The following is a 20964-nucleotide window of genomic DNA, read 5'->3' on the forward strand; positions in this document are numbered from 1 at the left end:
ATCAACCTTTTAAATTAACTTACCAATTATTAATGTGACTAGAGTGCAGTGTTTCAAAAATGAATAATCGAAAATCGTGCTAAAAATATTCTAAATTCGCTGAAGTTGAACTTGGGACGAAAATCGGTAACTGTAGGTACGCCAGATGTTTTCAATGTTATTCTTGGAAACTCTGAAAGCCCTAACAAGTGCCCAAGGTGATTTATTATCCCGTCCGCCGCCTTTTATTTCGGAACAATGCACCACTAACATAATCACCAGAAACAAGTGTACAAGGAGATGGACTTTCCGAGCGTCACAGCGGTGCTGCCAAGGTTTGTTATCTATGTGACAGCGCTTAATTAGCAGCAGACACATACTTGGACGGATGACGAACCTCGTGCTGGCACTGTTGGTGGCGCGGTGCACTCTTTCGCTGCAGTAGCTGGTCCAGTTTCCTCACCACCTGGGATTCTTGCTGCAGAGTCTCCATCCTCTTCCTTCGTCGAATGTCACAGCGGTGCTGCCAAGGTCTGGAATCCATGAGAGGACATTGTGTCAGCGCTCTATTAGCAGCAGACACATACCTGGAAGGATGACGAACCTCGTGCTGGCACTGTTGGTGGACGCGGTGGACTCTCTCGCTGCAGCAGCTGGTCCAGTTTCCTCACCACCTAGGATTCTTGCAGCAGATTCTCCATCTCCGTGTCACCTGTTTCTGTACTTCATTTTATTTAACTTAATTTCAATTTGTAATATTTATATATTTTTTTTTTTGTAATATCTGCATTAACTGTACAGCGCCCCTGAGGTGATATTTCGCAAAAGCGGCGCTATAAAAATCATACAATAAATAAATAAAGCCATTTCAATTCTGATGGTGGTCTTTACTCCTTATCTTCCACTCTGGAAAGTGCCACAAATAAACAATATGTTATTTTAAATGAATAATTTGTGAAATAACACAAATGAATCAAATAAAATTTAAGTACGCCAGCGTTTGAACCGGCGACCTCGGATCTCTAGTCAAGAGCGTTACCCCTAGACCACGGAGGCCGTAATATGTACGATGTAAGAATATTTCACATCACGCATGCATCGACAACCGATAGTAGTATATTAGCGGTAGGTACCTTTGTACTTGTACGTTGTTTTCAAACTTACACAATATTTGGATGATTTATATAGAGCAGTTTTTGTGAAAAATCAACTCAAGGACGCTGTGTGTATCTTTGAAAGTAATACTTTAAGTCAACTACTACCTAAGATAAAAGTAAAGTGTTTGAAATCTGAAAATCACCTGTATATACAATTTACCACTAATTGGCTAATTGAACAAAAAATATCTCAAACTTATGGGAGCCGAATTGTTCAATTTCCAGACGATAAGTTCAATATCCAAAATAATCATTCATCATTTTCAAGCCATGTTCAACATCCACCTTTAAAGTCATAATATGGGCAAATTATAGCTAATTCTTCGAAAAATGATCTTTTAAAACGAAATTACCAAAATCGAGAATTTTTTAGAATTTGCCTGTAAAAACAAAAAAAAACTTCTCCTGTAAAATTTGCTAAATGGTCTATTGAACATACAAGAACTAAGGCAGCGATTTTGGATTTTGCCCAAATTGAAATTTGAGGGCTTAAAATAATAATTATTATTTTTATTCCAGCATGTGGGGAGGTTAGTGCAATCCCACATGTCCCATATAGATATACACATTTATTGTAAAATAGATATTTGAAAACGCAAAAATAGAAAAAGAAAAATAAATTAGCAATTGAGGACAACTTTTTCATTTCAGAAGATTTTTAAGCAATGAAATAAATAAAATTTTAAATTTTTCAGTCATTGTATTACATAAGAGCTGTACCCCATTATTTCTGTGCAGATAGAGAAACAATAGCGCGTGTTGCTTTTATGTCCAACAGATGGCATTGTTTTAAGAATAAAACATGTTTTTACCTGTCGCAGGTGACCCCTATATAATATATGTAAATAAAAACACACACATATTCGAATTCAACATTGGGTAAAAATTTCAAAGCAATCGGTCGAGTCTTCGTCAAACTTTCGGATATTTAAGATTTATATGGATAAATATTTTTTTAAACATTTCTTGAATTATCAATAAAAAATAAAATAAGCCACAAATTATTATAATTCTGTATGTACTTATGTATTTAAAAATTACTTGAAACAGCAGAAAAAGAATATGCGTATAAAAGTGAATCATAAAATACATAGTAATCCTTATAGTTCAAGTAATGACCGTAAATATCCTTTCCGATAGACCACCTCCACCAAATGAGAGCTGGGCTTTAACACTAAGTAAGATTAGTAATATAGGGCCAGCAGATTCTTCAATAGTGACCAGCTGCTAACCCTACAAATCTCAAGTACGCCCAACAATTGAATTTGGGAGCCATCTCTAGGCTGGAACCTCGCAATACTGGATAAACCTACTTGATTCCGTGCAAAGTAAGGCAGTCTGTCTTATTGACAATTCATAACAGACCGATTGCCATCTCTAATGCACAGATGTAATGTGGGCATGCTGAGTCTGTTCTCCAGGTATTTTAATGGAGCCTGTTCTAAAGAGCTAGCAGCATTGATCCCCAGTTCACGTGCATGAAACTCAACATACACGAGCGGAACACCTGTTCACAGTTGATGTTATCTTCATGAGAATGGGCCGCTTTTTCGACTCGTATATGTGTAATATGGTTCATATGTGGAACGAGTTACCAGCATCTGTTTTTCCTCCTTCATATAATCCTGGTCTCTTCAAGACCCGCATTAATAATTTCCTCCCTACAGCCCCTTTCTTAATCCGCCTCACAACGCTGCCCAACCGGTTGGCGATATAGCTCACCTGCCCTTAATTATACAGTCAGGGGCGCTCTTGTGAGGTGTCACAAAAAAATAAGAAAAGTAAAAAAAGGGTTCTGCCAAAATAATTTATTAAATTCTTAATTGGGAGGAATTCTAAAAACGAATAACTTCTGGTGTCATTTTTTAGTAGATATTATTCAACGTTCTACTTTATCATAACTAACGGCAAAAGTGGACAGTTAATTAGTTATGAAAAAATTCGTTCTGCCAACTTTCACATCTGGAAGAAGTACCTTGTAAACATAAAGGTCATAAAATATCTCATCTGTCACCGAAATGAAACTGATGCCAAAATTTAGGTATGGGTTCTCTCTTTACGAATATATCGTTCTGCTGACAAAATATTGAGAAGAACCCTGTGGCAAATGCGATTATCCTGGCAAAAAAATGTCTTCAGTAACACTCAATTTTTTTCAAATAAGAACTGAATTCTGTTCAGTGAAAATTAAATTGCCTTCTTACTTCAGAGGGTGTATTTGAAAAGAATAAACAAAAAAGGAGAAGTGATAGCTTTAAAATAAATGGAAATGTGTTTTTTTTTTGTTTAATTAAAATTCGCCCAGTAATACCAAATTTTCTAATTTAAAATAGATAAACTAGATGAAAAACTAGGTGCTCATTGTCTACCATCTTGAACAACCATTTTCTCAATATTTTTATTGGGTACCTATCTACCCACCTGTTTATTTTGGCAAGACCGACCATAGATAAATAACTTTGTTTTTTACATTTTTAGGTTGGCAACTGAAATATTTCTTTTCCGGTGTGCCGCTAAATCCGTGAGTATGCCTTGTGACATTTTGTAAATAATCGACATTAATCAGAGAAAATACCACTGTAAATCGAGTTTTAAAGGTTGTCCATTTAGTTTTTTCATCATGTTCGATATTCCCGACGTATTATTTGTGTTTTCCGACTTCTTAAAATAGTTCCGTGTTATCACCATGGATGTGTCAAAATTGGGTTATATTGACATGCCTACAGTTAAATTATTCGTTGCCGATGTGTTTCAATAAGTGCTCGGGAGTGTTACGATTCAGTTTGCAGTAATAACTTATTTTGTTTTCGTTTTAGCTCAAGATGGGTAAGATTATGAAAGTTGGGAAAGTGGTGCTCGTCCTGAGCGGGCGATATGCCGGACGCAAGGCTATCGTCATGAAGACCTGTGACGATGGTTCTTCAGAGAAACAGTATGGCCATGCCATCGTAGCCGGTATTGACAGGTACCCCTTGAAAGTACACAAGCGATTGGGAAAGAAGAAGATCGAGAAGCGTTCCAAGATCAAGCCTTTCATCAAGGTTTGTACCTATTAAACTATTTCTTCAGTGTTTTAGGTTAATTCCAAGTGCCAGTGCTATCAAGTTATTACAATTAAAAGTGTTTACATAAATCAAATCAGTGCTCATTACCAAAGCTCCACAGCTGGGGGCTGTCAGTCTTGTACTGGAACCCTGATAGGCGTACATTTAAAGTTTATTTAATTGAGTGCAATTTTCTCCATGTAATTTAATAATACCAAATATTTTTTACTTCCTTTGTCATCAATTTTATATTACTATGCTTCAATATTGAACATAACCTAACTTTTAATTGAATTGTACCCATGCTTGTTTACATACAGTTGCAAATTGCTCAATAATACTGTTTTCGGCATAAATATGCATCAAGTGAAAGCAACGTAATAATATTTCTATTGTACATATAATAAAAGAGTATTGGCAACAGTGCACAGTACAGTACTGCTGTCAAACTATTTAGTTTAGCAATACCATGTTTGTGCAAAATCCTTCAATGCTTTTTAAATTGACAGAATTGTACATAGTGATTTACCTGAAGAATTTAACTATTTACATCCCCGGGATGGAAAATAATGCATTTAAAGTCACAATAAGGAACTCCAGTCCTTTTTTTATTCAATGACCGTCCAACAATACCAGGATATATTTTTGGTCAAACTTTCGGGATCGCTGGCCACGCTTAATACAAACATATATTTTTAGATACAATCATCTGATTCACCTTAATTACTATAAAATAACTATTTTCATTCGGGGTGATGGAAAATACTGCATTCAATATTACAATTATAAAATGAAAATTTGCTTTCGTCGTATGGGATGATGGCTATTTACAATAATTTCTGTCATTTATTTTGGTATTTACACTATAACATGACCAAGGGCTAGAAGAGACATTATTTCCATAATCTATGTGTATTAAATGGGCACTAGTTTGGTTGGATTCTGGAAATCAAGGGTTTTGGAATTTTTTTTTTTTTTTTTTTTTACATAAAAATTTATTAAAACGCGCTGTAAATGTTATAATTATTATAACCAACAATGATAACATCATATTATGTAAGCAGATTACCATATGAATATAATTTTGTTATGATGCTGCTAAAATAACCTCAAAAATGCCTTATGCCTAATAATGCACCTATAACTACCATCAATTTTCTAAAATATAAATTATTATAGGCGCCTAAATGATGCCCAAGATTCAATTCCGTCGACGCCGGGAATCAACAACAATGAAATCATTTAAATACACAAAACCAGAATGAAATGTGATTCGTTACCTTTGATGTCAGCATTAACAGATTCGTTGTACCAACCGAACAGGACGTTTTTATTCACTTTTAAAAAATGGTTCATAAATTCTTTGTATAATAATATATCCATTATCAACCTTTGTTAATCTATATGAACATATTTTTTAAGCCTTAATATTTTTCATTGGAGTTCCTTATTGCGTGAAGTGAATATTTGCTTTTGTATGGGACGACTACCGTATTGACATTTTGGTATGTTAGCATTCCCGATACTTGGTATTACTATGAAATAGGTCTTTTTTTGCAAAAGTTTTTGTATGTTGAAAATTTTTTTATATATATATAAAAACATACTGGTAATCGAAGATCATTGTCAAAATGCATTATGAAAAATCTCACTGCTACCGTTTGAATATTTAACAAATCGTGACAGCTTTCACATTTTTGAAATTTCGTCCATAATTTTAAGAAGATGTTTGAAATTCACACTTGATTGATGCTTGTTTAAATCAACGCAACCTTCTTCTACATTATTCATTTGTGTCCTTCCACTGCTTCCCTTTATGCCATTTCTGCTGTTGTTCTCTTGATGCTGTTTGCCGAGCTGAAGGTCAAGAATTCTTCTTCTTTCGTATGGTAGAATATATGGTCAAGAATAGTATTTCACCAACATTTTGTTATCTGCCCATTTTCATTTAGTTTTTATTTATTTGACTTAGAACAGAATATCCTAATGAGCTATCGAAAATCATACCAAAAGTTTTTAAAGCGTGAATTAATAACGCATAAGTGATGAACTAAATATGAAACAATATTATTAAACATAAAATAAAATAGAATAGATACTCAAACAGTACTATAAGACAAATCACTAAAACTACGCTTACTATAATTTGTAGGATTCATCAATGTAATGGCATATTTAATTCTTACTACTGCTCTGCATCTTTCGAAACTTTCCTGATGCCAGTTTAGCCATGTCACAAACCCCCGTATTAACCCATCCCTTACGGTATTCAAAAATTCTTCCTCCGTTGTTATACACTAATATATATATTGTAATTACTTAATGAAATACATAAATGTATTGCGGAGGAATACCTAAAATTTGAACTCTGTGTTTAGTATATTCAGAGAGATATTTTATTAATTAGAGACAATGTTCACTCAGTTGACAGCACCGTCAAGAAAAGGTTAAACCCCGAACTTACTGGTTTGTTAACCCGAAAGATACAGAGTAGGCCCCCAGATCATACATTTTATCAGTTATAGAGTCTGTCTGTTAGTTGATTGTGCATGTAACATTTTGTCTTGTTGTATGTGAAGCCACAACATCTCCTAATACACTTCTTTTCACGTCTTCCAGGTTATTAACTACAATCACTTAATGCCCACCCGCTACACAGTGGAGCATGTAGACCAGAAGATCACAGCCAAGGACCTGAAGGATCCCATCAAGAAGAAGAAGCTGCGTTTCGCCACCCGCGTCAAGTTCGAGGAGAGGTACAAGAGCGGCAAGAACAAGTGGTTCTTCCAGAAGCTCAGGTTCTAAACTAAACATCTTCGTATTGTTATAAGCTAAAATATAAACGTTAATAATAAACTTTATTAACCACACTTTCATAGTTTTATTACAATATCTTTCCCATTTGCTTTACTTTATGGATTAGTTTTAACCTGGCTGTGATCCCGCAGAAATATACATTTGTAGGAGACCGGGTATCTCATCAAAACGACAGTTCAACACACCTACAAAATGTGACAAAGTGATGAAACAAAAACTAGGTTACATAGGTAACTATTAAACCTAGTATTTGTTTCATCAATTTTTAAAGGTGTGTTAAGTTGTTATTTTGATGTAATATCATGGAACCCCATTTGTAACCTGTTTTGGCCAGTTTTTTAAAGTAAGGATCATATTGACTTATATTAATCCATTGCATCCTGTCACCATCTTGTGGTGTGGCAGTGGTCATTCTTTGCCAGGTGAGGTCCAGGCAGCATTAGGTACTTTTATATTATTTGTGATACAAATATATTTATTCTTTGCTGTGAAGTCAGCCAAGAAAAGAAGATTACTGACAGAATTACAACTCCACATTCGAGCTAATGACAAAATACTAGAATCCAAAAGACATTAGGTTGATCTTTCTCCATGAATTATTAGTGTTAAGTTGTAGCACTGAAAGTTACGTACCAACGGCCTCAATAAACTTGTTTTAAAATTATACACAACTGATTGACGTATGGTTTATTAGTTGTGTAAAATCTAAACACGTTTATTGGTAAGGGGGTTAGTAGCCAGTTTACTTTCATCGGGACCACTGAAGAGATTTACTGATGGGAGTTTATTGTGGGCATGTCTGAAGTATGTAATACACAGTGTTTAAATATCAAAATTCTTGATCCAATTTCACTGGGGCCTACGAGTCGAAAGTCCACCAAAATTGGCCATATCAGTTTGTTTTTTTTTTTTTTACTATTGCTTGGCGACTAGACTACAATTTTATAAACGCAAGAAGGCTAAAGAATTATTGAAAATTTTATTGCAACAATGATAATAAAATTGACAAAATGGTGTTATTTGAATAAAATTTTAAAGTGATGTGTAGTTGTGCTGTAGATGTAATTATCGACAGGCATTGCGGGGAGATTGTGCAAACGAGACAGACTTCTTGCATATCCCGATAGGTTCCTGTTTCGAGGCTGAACCGTCCCTCAGGTCTGCAGCACTTCTACGTGTATTCTGTAACAAAAATTAACTGGATAATTCCATTTATACACACAATAGCTATTAACAGTCCTAGTACAATATAAGTAAATAAGAAAAAATAGTATACATTAGTACAAAGTTAATGAAGCAGAAACAAAAACAAAAACCTGTTATCCAGTGCCCTTGTTAACCTTTTGAACGCGTTAATTTGCTCCGTTTTATCTATACCCATACGCGGTACATATTTTCAAATACCTATGCATGCAATTAAATATCAAATTATAGCATTCTGGCATGATTTATTGGACTATATAAACAGAACAGATTATTCTCCACAATATGAAAACAAATCCTCGTGTGTCAACACTCTTAGATGTTTATAAAAACAAAAACATAAAATTTCATACAAAGACGTACCGTATCTTTTGAATGTGGTCCCGCCATTCACTCGGCGTCATAAATAAAGCACTCGGTGTGTGTGTACTTAGGCCACTGTGTTTATAGACACAAGTGGGACACCATGATCACTTATCATTCTTAGTTATGAAAAGTTGTGAATGACAAACTAGTACTAACGCCATCCGTTGACAAAAATGTAAACTAAAGGACTAAAAGGCGCGAAGAGGCGCACTTGGTTATCGATCTTTTTTTATGAAATACAATTTTATTTTTGAGAAATTCTTGTAGATGTCAGCATCGTGATAGTTCTACAAATGTCAAAGTGAGCAAGAAATACATTTATGACAAAAGAGAGCGGGAATATCGGCCGTCAAAGTTGCCGTATCAACTGTTGATACAGCCGCGTGAGTATAGACTTTTTGCCGTAACAACAGTTGATACGGCCGCGTGCAAAGAGTTAAAATACGCACTGCTAAAATTTTTAATTAGTATAGCTGTATACTTATCTAATACTTGGAGCAGATGGATGAGTTTGTGTATTTAGGGAGTATGTTTATGAGAGATGGGATGGCTGACGGAGATATTGAAAGAAGAGTAAATGCAGGTAACTCCATTAATGGAGGACTGAACGCAGTTGGCGCTAACAAAAAATTGTCCAAAGAAGAGAAGCTAGCAGTCCACAATGGAGTGCTGGTACCTACCCTGATGTACGGAAGTGAGGCATGGAACTGGCAGAGATAGGATGAAAGTAGACTGAATGCTGTAGAAATGAGATCCCTGAGGCGTATGTGTGCTATAACCATGTATGATCTTGTGAGAAATGTGGAGATCGGCACAGAGTGCAAGGCTGATGTAAGCGTAATGAGTAAGATCAAGAAAGGGACGCTTAGATGGTTTGGGCATGTAGAGCGAAGAAAGGAGTGTAAGGAGAATATACGATGTAAATGGTAGCAGAAGTCGGGGAGGCCCGAGGAAGACTTAGCACAACCAAGTGAATCAGATACTTGAGTCGGGCCATGTCAGGAGTTAGAATAATAGAAGACGATGTATGAATGTGAATGAGGCAAGGAGTGTGTGCCAAGACCGAGTTGTTTGGCGCTCCGTCCTCTGCCTACCCCTGCATAGAAACGGAGTGTAATCTAGTTACACAACAAAATTGCAGCCTGAAACCATAGTTCAATTATTATCACACTAACCTTGATCTAATGGTATTTTTATTTATTTATTTATTTATCGTTTCTTTACATTGTATCTTTTTTTTAAAGTTATAATTTTTAACCTCACTAGGACAAGCCTGTGTTGAGGTTAATAATTTTACAAAATATTAAAAAAAATAGTACAAAGATTAAAAAAAAAAAAATAATTCAAATATTAAGATAACAATATTGTTACATTGACGTTTCTGCGAATTGGATACCTAAATGGTACCTATCAGCCTATTCATTAAAATATAATGCTGTAAACATGTAGGGTGACCATGATATTTAATTGCAATAAAAATGTAACAAACTATTATTTTTTTTTTAAACGGAGAAGAAAGAAAGAGAGAAAAAAAAATTTACATTAAAAAAAGAAAAGGATGAAAAAATTAACTTATTCAAAATATTATGACACAATTTAAAAGGACAAAGATGAAAGAATATGTTGGAAATCCTCGGATGGCAGAAATAATTTAACATTCTTTTTGAATGTACACAAGGAATTTGACGATTTAATGTGATCTGGAAGGCTATTAAATAAAAGTGGAGCCTGGTACAAATAATGTCTCTGCCCAAATGAGGATTTAGGGTGAATTGCCATAAAGTTCAGACCAGAGCCAATTCTCGTAGTACGAATTTGTTGCGTTCTTTTCGCAGAACTAATATTGTTAAAAAATCTGCATAACGTTTGTAGGATAAATAGTTGTTTTAAATTCATGATATTACATTCCTTATAAAGTAACTGCGTAGGATATGTAAATTTTTTCTTGTACATAACTTTGAGAATCAGTTTTTGGGCAATATTAAGTGGTTCTATTACAGTCTTCAGGCAGGAACCCCAGCACACTATATTATATGAAAGTAGGCACTGAATTATAGCAAAATACACTGTTTTTAATTTTTCCTTGTCTAGTACATGTCTGAGATCTTTAAAAATATAGATAAGTCTCCTAACTTTATTTACTAACATATATGAACATGAAATTTGACATGTATGAAACATGAAACTTGACATGTATGAACATGAAAGTTAATCAACATTAATGCATCAGGGATATCCAACTGATAATTTACAATTTTATATAAAAAATTCAAGATAAAACATTTTTCTTCTGCCACTTAATTTCAATTTCAATTAATGTAATAAAAAAGCATAATCTATTGATTCTAAAGGAATTCCAAGTCTAAAATGAAAACATTTCAGAAATTTGCGTTGAACTCTTTCGTAATGATTTTTAAATTTCTTCTGTAAAGCAGAAATCTGTTGCTCTCTAGCTCTGGCAAGAAATTGATGCAACTCTTTTCTGCTGGGAATTTCATTTCCAGCGAGCTTTAAAATTCCATTTAAATTATCCAAAATATATTTTTTCAATCTAAATCATGGTAGTGAAGCTAATTACTGTTGTTGGCACATAATTTGAATGTTTCTTTTCTTACTGATTCAACGGAGTTCCTTCCATCCCCATCACGAGAAGGCAGCTTAGGTCCGGAGAAGCAGACTATAGACTTTTCCTTGGGACTGTCGAGAGAGAGTCCTTGCAGAGCTGTGGGCAATGGCAGCTGATATGGGTTCCTACATCAAAAAATTCTTTCAATTAATTTGCGTTTGTTTATTTATAACACCCCCGACACTCATTGACTTGCCTGTGTGAACTTCTGGAATTCGATTCTACAGAGTACATATTCTGTAAAACATTCAACTCATATCTTACAATTTGTCCTATTGGGGACTCCGTCCATTGCATTGAAGGCCCAGCCAATGTAGAAAGCCTGCCCTTTGGAATTTGAGTTGTCACCGTTCTGTGGATAAGTTATTGATTCTTACCGTGGGCTAGCTTCATACTCTCTGCATTCGTTGTAGTCCACTGTTGGAACTACGTAAGGCTCAGGGGGTTTGGGGATGGCCCCCAATCCCTGAAGGCAAGTGTCTTGCTCGGAGCTGACTATCGGCTCAGGCTTCTCCTCCTTGCCAATCAGTAAATTTGCTGTCGCATCCTGTTGGCAAAATAATTTATGAACTATTTACTCCCGTTAAAATGTTTATTTGGGAATAGAATTGGATATTTACTGAGCCAATACATGTAACTAAAAACTTCATAATTTTTTTGGTTTTTTATGTGCCCACGAATGTTGTTGGTAAAAGGAAAAGAGGGATACAAACGGCTCTCATGTAATCAACACGAGAATGATGTTTCTAAGACTTGATATTTAGTACAACTTCTACAAACGTTGCTTTAACCTTTGTAATCACTTGGCAACTATTAATGTAAGGTAACCTGTACGTACATTCACATCGTGCTTGAGGTGGCCTTGCAGAAGGTGGTAGTTGCGAACGCTATCCACAACGTGCTGGGGGAACTTGTCAGGGTGCTCCTGCATGTATCTGTATACGTACAAGTCACACCCAGTTATGCGGAATTTGTGAGCATTGATTACTACTATTGCACCTGTGAACAAATTTCATTGGCTTATTCATATTGATTTATGTATATGACTAATAAATAAGAACATTGTAGACTCAAAATGTTATTTAATATATCTTTGGTGATATTTACCAATATGGAACATATCGGGGGTGTAGAATCTGTCGGAGCCGGGGATCTTGACCCTGGTGAGTCGGCTGAAGCACTTGGCGGCCCGACCCGAGTTCTTGGCGGCCAGTTCGTCCAGCTTGATGGCCCCGTTGGCTAGGTGATATGCCAGCGTGAAGGTGCGCCCCTCGTTCTCCGGGTTCATGGCTACCATCTCGCATAAGTAGCGCAGCTTCTGCAATTTCAATATAAAATTATCATTAATAATTTACAATAATTAAATACGTAACAAAACTAATAATCCTGAGCCAGCATCTAGCACAGTCTCTGGAGTTGCTTTCCCCAACTTTGTCTGAGACGGCAAGTTCTCTGCTAGAATTTGAACCTGCGAACTACGGATTCGTAACCAAGGATCATAATCACAGGCTGTCCAAGCCTGCTCATCTAAGACTTTTCTATGAATGGTTGCAGGGGTTCTATGCTAAGCATTGTCATGGATCACCAACCTTCTCACTTGATCCTTTGTGACACCTGCCACTCTCAAAAATTTAATTTCAACGACTTCGACCCTAGAACATATGCTAATAATATAATTAAATAATATATGTTCACCACCCAAATCATGTGAAACAGAAAAACTCTGGACCTTGTGCTATCTGGGTGGCTGCTTTAACTGGTGAGCTATCGCGCCAACCTTTAACTTGCTGTATTTGTCCACTACATATACAGGGTGTATCGGCACGTACCCGACAAACTTTAACCAGCTTTTCCTTAGCACATTTGGAGTAAAAAATGTTATGTGCACTTTGCTGTCCGGTAACATTTTTTTTCAATTAAAAACAAAAAATTATAAAAAAATCCACACTCCGTCACTGTTATTGGCATTGTTTCTCGTGTTCAACAGCTATTATTAGCAAGTGTGTCAAAAAACGTCTTCGCTCTTTCATACACACTAAATAATAATAGTTAAAAATGAGACGAATGGTGCCATGCCATTTCGTTGTGATTGTAAAAGCGCGCCAATGTAGGTACGTACGTATATTATTCAACGAAACTCGAATAAAATATTGCCAGATGGGTTTTCAAACTTTGACAAAGGATAAAACAGTGGTGACATGTGGTGAAAATATGAATGATAAATTTTTTATTAAAAAAAAATGTTACCGGACAGCAAAGTGCCCATAACATTTTTTACTCCAAATGTGCTAAGGATAGCTGGTTAAAGTGTGTCGGGTACGTGCCAATACACCCTGTATATTACAGTGGTTTTGAGCAAGTTTTCCCAAGGAATCAACATAAACTGAGTACTGTAAGACCCTGTGCAGAAAAGTCCCACAATAGACAGCTGTGCAGACCCGCTACCTTACTTTAACTAACTTTACTTTCTGCGCATGGTCAGCACACGATTTGTGTCAACACCTTACCGACCCATGGGACGACGACCTGAGATCAATTATTAACAGTATTTAAAGTTTTTTTTGTGAGAAGCATCGCTTTTATATAATACATATTCACGAAACCCTTATTTCACCTTGCTAGCGTTAAGTGCCATCATGACAACATCTTGAGCAGTTGGCTCCACCATGAATCCGTCATTTTCTGGCATTTCAAGTTCACACTTATCTCTTTGAGGTCTCGTGGGCTGAAAATTTAAAATTTTATAAAAATCATTATTTAAAGATAATATTATCATTCATTTAAAGATAATATCATCATTACTTTATTTAAAGATAATATCATCATTAATTTATTTAAATATAATATAATATGTATCAAAAGTATAAAGATAATAATTATAGTGATAGATTTGAAATTAAACAACTTTATTCCACTTATTTATTTTCACCAGGACCGGTTTCATCCTACTACGGACATTTTCAGACTGGTACTTGAAATTCTTATGCTACGGAATTTATACAAACTTAGTCAGGGGTACACAACATTGTGTCTATATATGAATGATTATAATTTTTGTTAATTTAAGGTACGGTAATTTCAACTACCAGTCGGAAAATGTCCGTAGTAGGATGAAACCGGTCCTGGTGAAAATAAGTAAGTGGAACAACGTGCAAAAGTTGTTTAATTTTAAATCTAATACAATGGAATTCCACCACAAATTAACAGTCCAAAAACTAGAATTATTGTGACATAAATTTACCTTGACAGTTCTCAGATCTTCCGGTTTATCAACCTTTTCAGGTTGTTCTACGTTTAGTACCTGGCTGAAAGGTGTATTTATTTTATTTATAATGTGCACAACAAACAGAAGGTTAACATACAAAAATTTCAAAGGAATAACAAAGAATAAATACCAACTGTCCAATAACGATGTACAACAATAATTTTATTTCTGGAATAACGTAATGAGAAAAACCTCAAATTGTAATATTTACATAATCATTGAAGACAATATTAGTGACTCTCAAACGAAAATTTTAAACAGTTAATCTTAAAAAGATTCGGACGCATCTAGGAACTGATCCCAGGACCTCAGCATTACTGGGGCTTTGCTCTATCCCCTTTAGAATCGCTAATATTGCATTCAATAATTAAATATTACAATTTGAGGTTTTACTTATTAAGTTATTCCAAAAATAGAAAATATTCATCTTAGACTCGTAGAAAAGTCAATAGATGTCGCACATTAAAATAAAAATGTATACATTTATCCAAGACACTATCTAGATTGCATTCACTTCGGGAAGAATCTTACAATCATACATAAAGATAGCAGCCAATCAAAATATGCATTTCGAAAATGAAGATGATGTTTGTAGTTCTCAGTCGAAGTACGTAAGTAAAAACGCAGTCTCCTTAAGACTCAATAAAGACACTGTATTTTTACTTACCACGGCAGTCTAGTCGACACATTTGCACTAGAGGTTAGGTTGATTATTTGGCAAGGAATATGGAAAGTTTCAGGGTTATAGTGTGTTGTAAATGAATATAATTTATAAATACATATATATAGTTATTAAACTACCAGTTTAGTTTCCCTTCAAGTTGTCATTTGGAAATCATAGTAGACTAAATTTCAAAAGGAGAGAGATCAAGAGAATATATTATTTTATAATACCTGTAGTAGCGCCTTGTGAAATCATCGCAATCATACAGGATAAAAGGCCTTCCCAGTATATTGATAGCCGTACCAACAACTAAATCTCTCGGTCTGAAATACTCCTGCTCATTAGCGTCTGTTACTATCGGCTCGTGAACCACAAACGGGGCATCCACTGAATACAGAAAAAAAATTAATAACCATGGTGAAACTAAGGATGTGTTGTTTCACAGATACGACTTGCCCGATATGACTCCCCTGGTACGTTCCCCCCTGGGGCCCCCCTAATACGGCTCCCAGCGTAAGTGTATGAATGGTTATTCGACTCTTTGTACCAGTATGCCGCCTCTTACCACGAGAAAAATAAGATGCTAGGTAGTTAGTATTAGTAGGAGACGGTTTACATATAGTTACCGTGAACACTTAGGCCATAGGCCCAATGTGCTATCTACCATTTTACCTCATTCCTTTAACAGTCACCCGGTCCCGTATAAAGTTCACCAGGGTTGTCATTGTATATGTGACTATGTCTTCTGGTTCCACAATGTGTCTTCCCAGGTCCCATCTTCCCTCCCCAATCCCCTTTTGTTCCCTGAAGGCCCCAAAAGATTTAAACATAAAAATTTAAAAAAATAGTAGATCTAAGTCCAGATGTCGAACTGTGAGACGCCGTTCGCGTCTCTGAGTATGCAATAAATCAATTAATACTTGGATAATTTTAATGGCTTTACTTTTCTAAAATATCTCCTGATATTTATTTTTATTGATAAAAAAGAATAACCGTTGAATTGAGCCGAGGTACGATTTACCGGGAGTCGCACAAATACGTACGGCTCATCAGATCTAGCTCAATTGTGCGGCTCGTTCATGAACGACTCATCCCTAAAATGGAGCCCTTTTCATCTATGATCTGTTCACAAAAGCCTTGTTCCTCCAACATTGTCATTATTTAGATGTAAATCCACCTGTTCTATCTTTCCAGTTTCTCGGAATTCTCATTTTTCGTAATAATGTTGAAACTGGATCCCTTCCATCGTTTGCAGTGTGACATTCCTGTAAAACAATTGTTTGTATTATCAAGATTTTTTTATAACATCAAGTAATCACATACTAATAAATATCACAGTTTCACCGGCCTTACAGATCAAAAACAGAGTTTTTTAAAATTTAGCTTTCTTGCTATGTTTCTGAAATGCCGTTTTTAACTTACCTTGATTGAAATCATATCATCAGTGAGATAATAGAATACTTGACATTCTCTAAGTTCCCCGTATTCTGTGGCACGATCGTCCCATACGGCATCAAATCTGTAAATTTTGTAATTCAATTGAAAACTTATGATAGTAATTCTTTATTTTAACTCTTTGCACGCGGCCGTATCAACTGTTGTTACGGCAAAAAGTCTATACTCACACGCGGCTGTATCAACAGTTGATACGGCAACTTTGACGGCCGATATTCCCGCTCTCTTTCGTCATAAATGTATTTCTTGCTCACTTGGACATTTGTAGAACTATCACGATGCTGACATCTACAAGAATTTCTCAAAAATAAAATTGTATTTCATAAAAAAAGATCGATAACCAAGTGCGTCTCTTCGCGCCTTTTAGTCCTTTAGTTTACATTTTTGTCAACGGATGGCGTTAGTACTAGTTTGTCATTCACAACTTTTCATAACTAAGAATGATAAGTGATCATGGTGTCCCACTTGTGTCTATAAACACAGTGGCCTAAGTACACACACATCGAGAGTGGTTTATTTATGACGCCGAGTGAATGGCGGGACCACATTCAAAAGATACGGTACGTCTTTGTATGAAATTTTATGTTTTTGTTTTTATAAACATCTAAGAGTGTTGACACACGAGGATTTGTTTTCATATTGTGGAGAATAATCTGTTCTGTCTATATAGTCCAATAAATCATGCCAGAATGCTATAATTTGACATTTAATTGCATGCATAGGTATTTGAAAATATGCACCGCGTACGGGTATAGATAAAATGGAGCAAATTAACGCGTTCAAAAGGTTAATTTGACCATTTTGCATTTCATCTATTTCGTAAATTTGTTTTTACGTTCCGTTTCTGTTTCAAGATGGTGACCATCTTAATGGTTCAGTATAGATTCTTTTTCAAATTTGATATCATAATTTATTTTGAACTTTCTAATTTGCATTTTTTCAATTTTATGGTACCAACCTACCAAGAAAGTTTGAAAAAGAATTTTCACTAAGATTGTAACGTTTCTTTGGACCAATTGTATAATTCCTTATTTGAAATTTGAAAAATGTTACATAAAATATCTGGTTTATAATTAAGTAAGTAGGTATTTACGTAAGTACCTACTAATAAATCTTATGATTTCAGAGGAAACTGGTTTTAATAATAAGAGAAAATTAGAAATATACTTTTTTGGATGCGAGGCCGAGGTCTACTGTAAACAGTAGTAGTTCTGTACTAGTGTGACATTGTTTTCGTAAAAAATCGCCCAGAGGACCCAGAATTTATGAAATTACTATTAAATTATAAACATGGAACATACTTGAGCACTTTCCCGTCGTATTGAAGGAAACTCTTAAGAGTGTCTTTCTTTTTGGCAACTTTCCTAGGATTGTGAGCTCTCCTAAACTGTTGAGCTTTGGTGTAAGGATCATCAGGCATCTCTTCCTCCTGGGCTAGTTCTATACCCTGGCTCTCTAAAAACTCCTTAAAAATATATTAATAAAACTGTTATTTCTATTCTTTAAAATTGTAAAAACGTTTGTCGAAAGTGTTATGTTACCTTTGTGAAGTCATCACACTGGACCAGGTGGAAAACTTTCCCAAATACCGGTATGTCTATCCCAACATTCAAATCCTTCCAGTGCCAGAATTCTCCGTCGTCATTCTTCGGGAGTTTATCACGTGCCACAAGTTTTCCGTGCCATAGACCAGAATTCTGTCATTGTAAATTTGTTCAATCATTTTTAAATTTTTTTGTTTTTTTAACAACAGTAATGCTCATTTGTGTTTTACATTAAAACTACAAGGAAAAAAGAAAGAAAACAACACAAAGTGAAGGCAAAATAACAGTCATAACTTTAATGTAGGTACAATAAAGCCTTAGATACATTACGCTATATTATGCATGCATAAATTGGGCGTGGCATGTGCGTATTATACGTTGGGCTGACAAACTACGCTATAATCTTCCTCAGGAGAGGTGGTCAGATCACTTGGGGGACTGCCGCGGAATATCATTTCTTTGTATGGGATCTCTCACCTTCACAGATGACAGCCACGTAATTAAGGCGCTACGCAAATTTTTCTGACCCCTTCTACGGTAGGTAGGAGAGGGGGTCACATAATTATCAAATATAGCCTAGCTAGCAGATCACGGCGCATATCGTCACTACGCCCACACTAATAACACATGATCTTTTAAGGTGTGACAGGTCTTTATGGGATTGTATGGCGAGCAATATGGAGTTATACAAAACACTTTGAACTTATAGCGTAATCTGTATCCCCCTTTAACCTAACCTACGTAACTTAGCTTTTGTTTCATCACTTTTCATGACTTTTTAATGGTATGTTGAATTGTCATTGTGTTGAGTTGTCTGTTTAGTTGCAAAAATAATATTATAAACTTACTACATAAGAGATGAAGTGCACAATCTTTTAATTAACTACGTTGGAAATTTATAAATTTCTTATAAAATATATGTTATTATTCCTACCTCAATGGGGGGTTCTGCGATTGCCATTGTATCATTTTCAAGGTAGTATATCAGAACAATGGGTCGTATTCTAAAGTACTCGAGAGGAGACTCCGATATGGACTGCCTCAGGAAACCTCGAAAGTTCAGTTTCTTCTTGTCGTAGTGAACCCAGTTGGGTAAGGTGATCGGGAACTCTTTTGTTTTCACACGGCCATAAGTTAGTGAAGGATCATAGCTGGAAATTTTATAATTTTTGGCATGTATTTTTAACCCATTGTGTTGGTTTTAACATAGAATACTGAATAAATTTTCTGTTATGATGGACTGTAGCTCTGGAAATTAACTCAACATAGGAGGCACTGAGAAAAATAATTTCTTTCAGGGCCTATATCATCTTTAAGTCATCAAACTTAGCGAACCACTTGGCGGAGGTGTTGATTATCCAATGGATGGTTCCTGGGGTGGCGGTAACCATACCCGCCTGACAACTTGATTGAGAAATGATTTCAACTTCTTCTTTCATCCACTTGCTGGTCAAATATATTTCACTTACACTCCTTTCTGCTGTACATTTCCAAAGCATCTTAGCATTCCTCAATCTGTACACGGTTTAATCACACATACATTTCAGGAATCAATCTCGTTTCTACTGTTTTTACAAGGTGATCGTTTTTACCTGCAGTTATCTGTTACATCAAGATATCTGGATCCTTCCACATCCATTGGAATTCCGCCAACCCCTCTGAAGTCAATAACAGGCATAGCAAACCCATTGACCATCTCAAACTTCCTCGGTACGCTAAACCTCGTCCTCGTGGGGTCGGGAAACGAACATCCCGGCAACTTTGGTAGACTCCAAGCCATCTTAGAACCTCTCTATCGATGCAATCAATGAAAATATAAATAAATTTGTGCGAAATGAACTCCTGAGGCTAATTTGTTCAGTTTTAGAAAAGCTCATACAGTCGCATGAAAATCGCTGTCTCCCTTACCGTCATAGTTAGAAAAATGAACTAAAAGGTGTTAAAAAGAGAAAACACCAAGCTTTATATTCAAATATAGAAGTTAACCACAAAAAAATTGAAATGTACACCTCTATGAAACCAAGTGTTCTGACCCCAATTTGATAAAAAATTATAAATCTTCGCGAATTTTTTATCAATTATTTTTATATAGCCGTTATGTTTATAATTCATTCGTCTAATAAATTGTGTTTTTTTTCCTTATCAGTAATTTTAGGTCAGTGTTTAGACGAAAAAACATTAATTTTCTCCTATTCCGCTTCACTCTTAATACGCAATATTTCACTTTAAAATAAATGGATTTAGCTTTATTAAATCAAAACATGATTTATTATGTCGGGGGAGACGGAAATATACGCACTTTTAATTTTAATTTCGTTTATTAAGTCACTTACGCGATATGTCAATTAGTATGCGGCGCCGCCGAAAGCGACTATGTTCATATCAAGAGTTGGATTATATTCATAATATTGTAATTCATACCTACAAAATATATCATAGACACTGCTGCCAACCAAAAAAAAAATAGTATTGCCATATAAAATAAATAATATCATTGTGTATAATTAATCCATATTAATATGTAAGTCAATGTATTATTTATAACAAATAATCAACATATAATTAAATAAAATAACCCGAATAACAAACAAATAGAATAAAATGTGATTAAACGTATTCCGTTTAGGTAGTTTAGGTTAGGTTAGGTTAGAACATGTAAAATAGGTATTAGAATTAAATCACAAACAAGTCTATACAAACCTAGCGTAGCCCACATACTATTTGAAAACTGGGATGTAACTCTAAAGGGGACGCGAGCAGGCGTTATTAAAGGGGCATTTTTTTGCTATAGAAAGTCACAGTTAGATTAGGTTAGGTTATATATATTAATTTAATATTTTCAAG

At 35.3% G+C, this 20964-nt stretch overlaps 2 protein-coding genes across 2 annotated transcripts; one reads left to right on the top strand and one right to left on the bottom strand.

Moving 5' to 3' along the window:
- The first annotated feature begins 3573 nt into the window (after nucleotides 1–3573).
- RpL27 (ribosomal protein L27) lies at nucleotides 3574–7050 on the top strand. Its single transcript, XM_089636867.1, has 3 exons — nucleotides 3574–3657; nucleotides 3953–4177; nucleotides 6800–7050. Exons 2-3 carry the CDS (start codon nucleotides 3959–3961, stop codon nucleotides 6983–6985), a joined length of 405 nt encoding a protein of 134 aa, XP_089492993.1. The 5' UTR covers nucleotides 3574–3657; nucleotides 3953–3958; the 3' UTR covers nucleotides 6986–7050.
- Nucleotides 7051–8062: 1012 nt separating this feature from the next.
- LOC149420661 (EF-hand domain-containing protein 1-like) lies at nucleotides 8063–19900 on the bottom strand. Its single transcript, XM_089635981.1, has 14 exons — nucleotides 19713–19900; nucleotides 19055–19271; nucleotides 18118–18273; nucleotides 17878–18041; nucleotides 16544–16640; nucleotides 16299–16386; nucleotides 15352–15508; nucleotides 14434–14497; nucleotides 13807–13917; nucleotides 12300–12510; nucleotides 12031–12191; nucleotides 11570–11739; nucleotides 11182–11317; nucleotides 8063–8179 (listed from the first exon to the last, which is right to left on the bottom strand). Exons 1-14 carry the CDS (start codon nucleotides 19898–19900, stop codon nucleotides 8063–8065), a joined length of 2037 nt encoding a protein of 678 aa, XP_089492107.1.
- Between the last annotated feature and the right edge of the window lie 1064 nt (nucleotides 19901–20964).

This window comes from Hesperophylax consimilis, chromosome 10 (assembly GCF_061612785.1).
Source record: "Hesperophylax consimilis isolate HC1 chromosome 10, BYU_Hcon_1.0, whole genome shotgun sequence".
In the NCBI taxonomy this organism is placed as follows: Eukaryota; Metazoa; Arthropoda; class Insecta; order Trichoptera; family Limnephilidae; genus Hesperophylax; species Hesperophylax consimilis.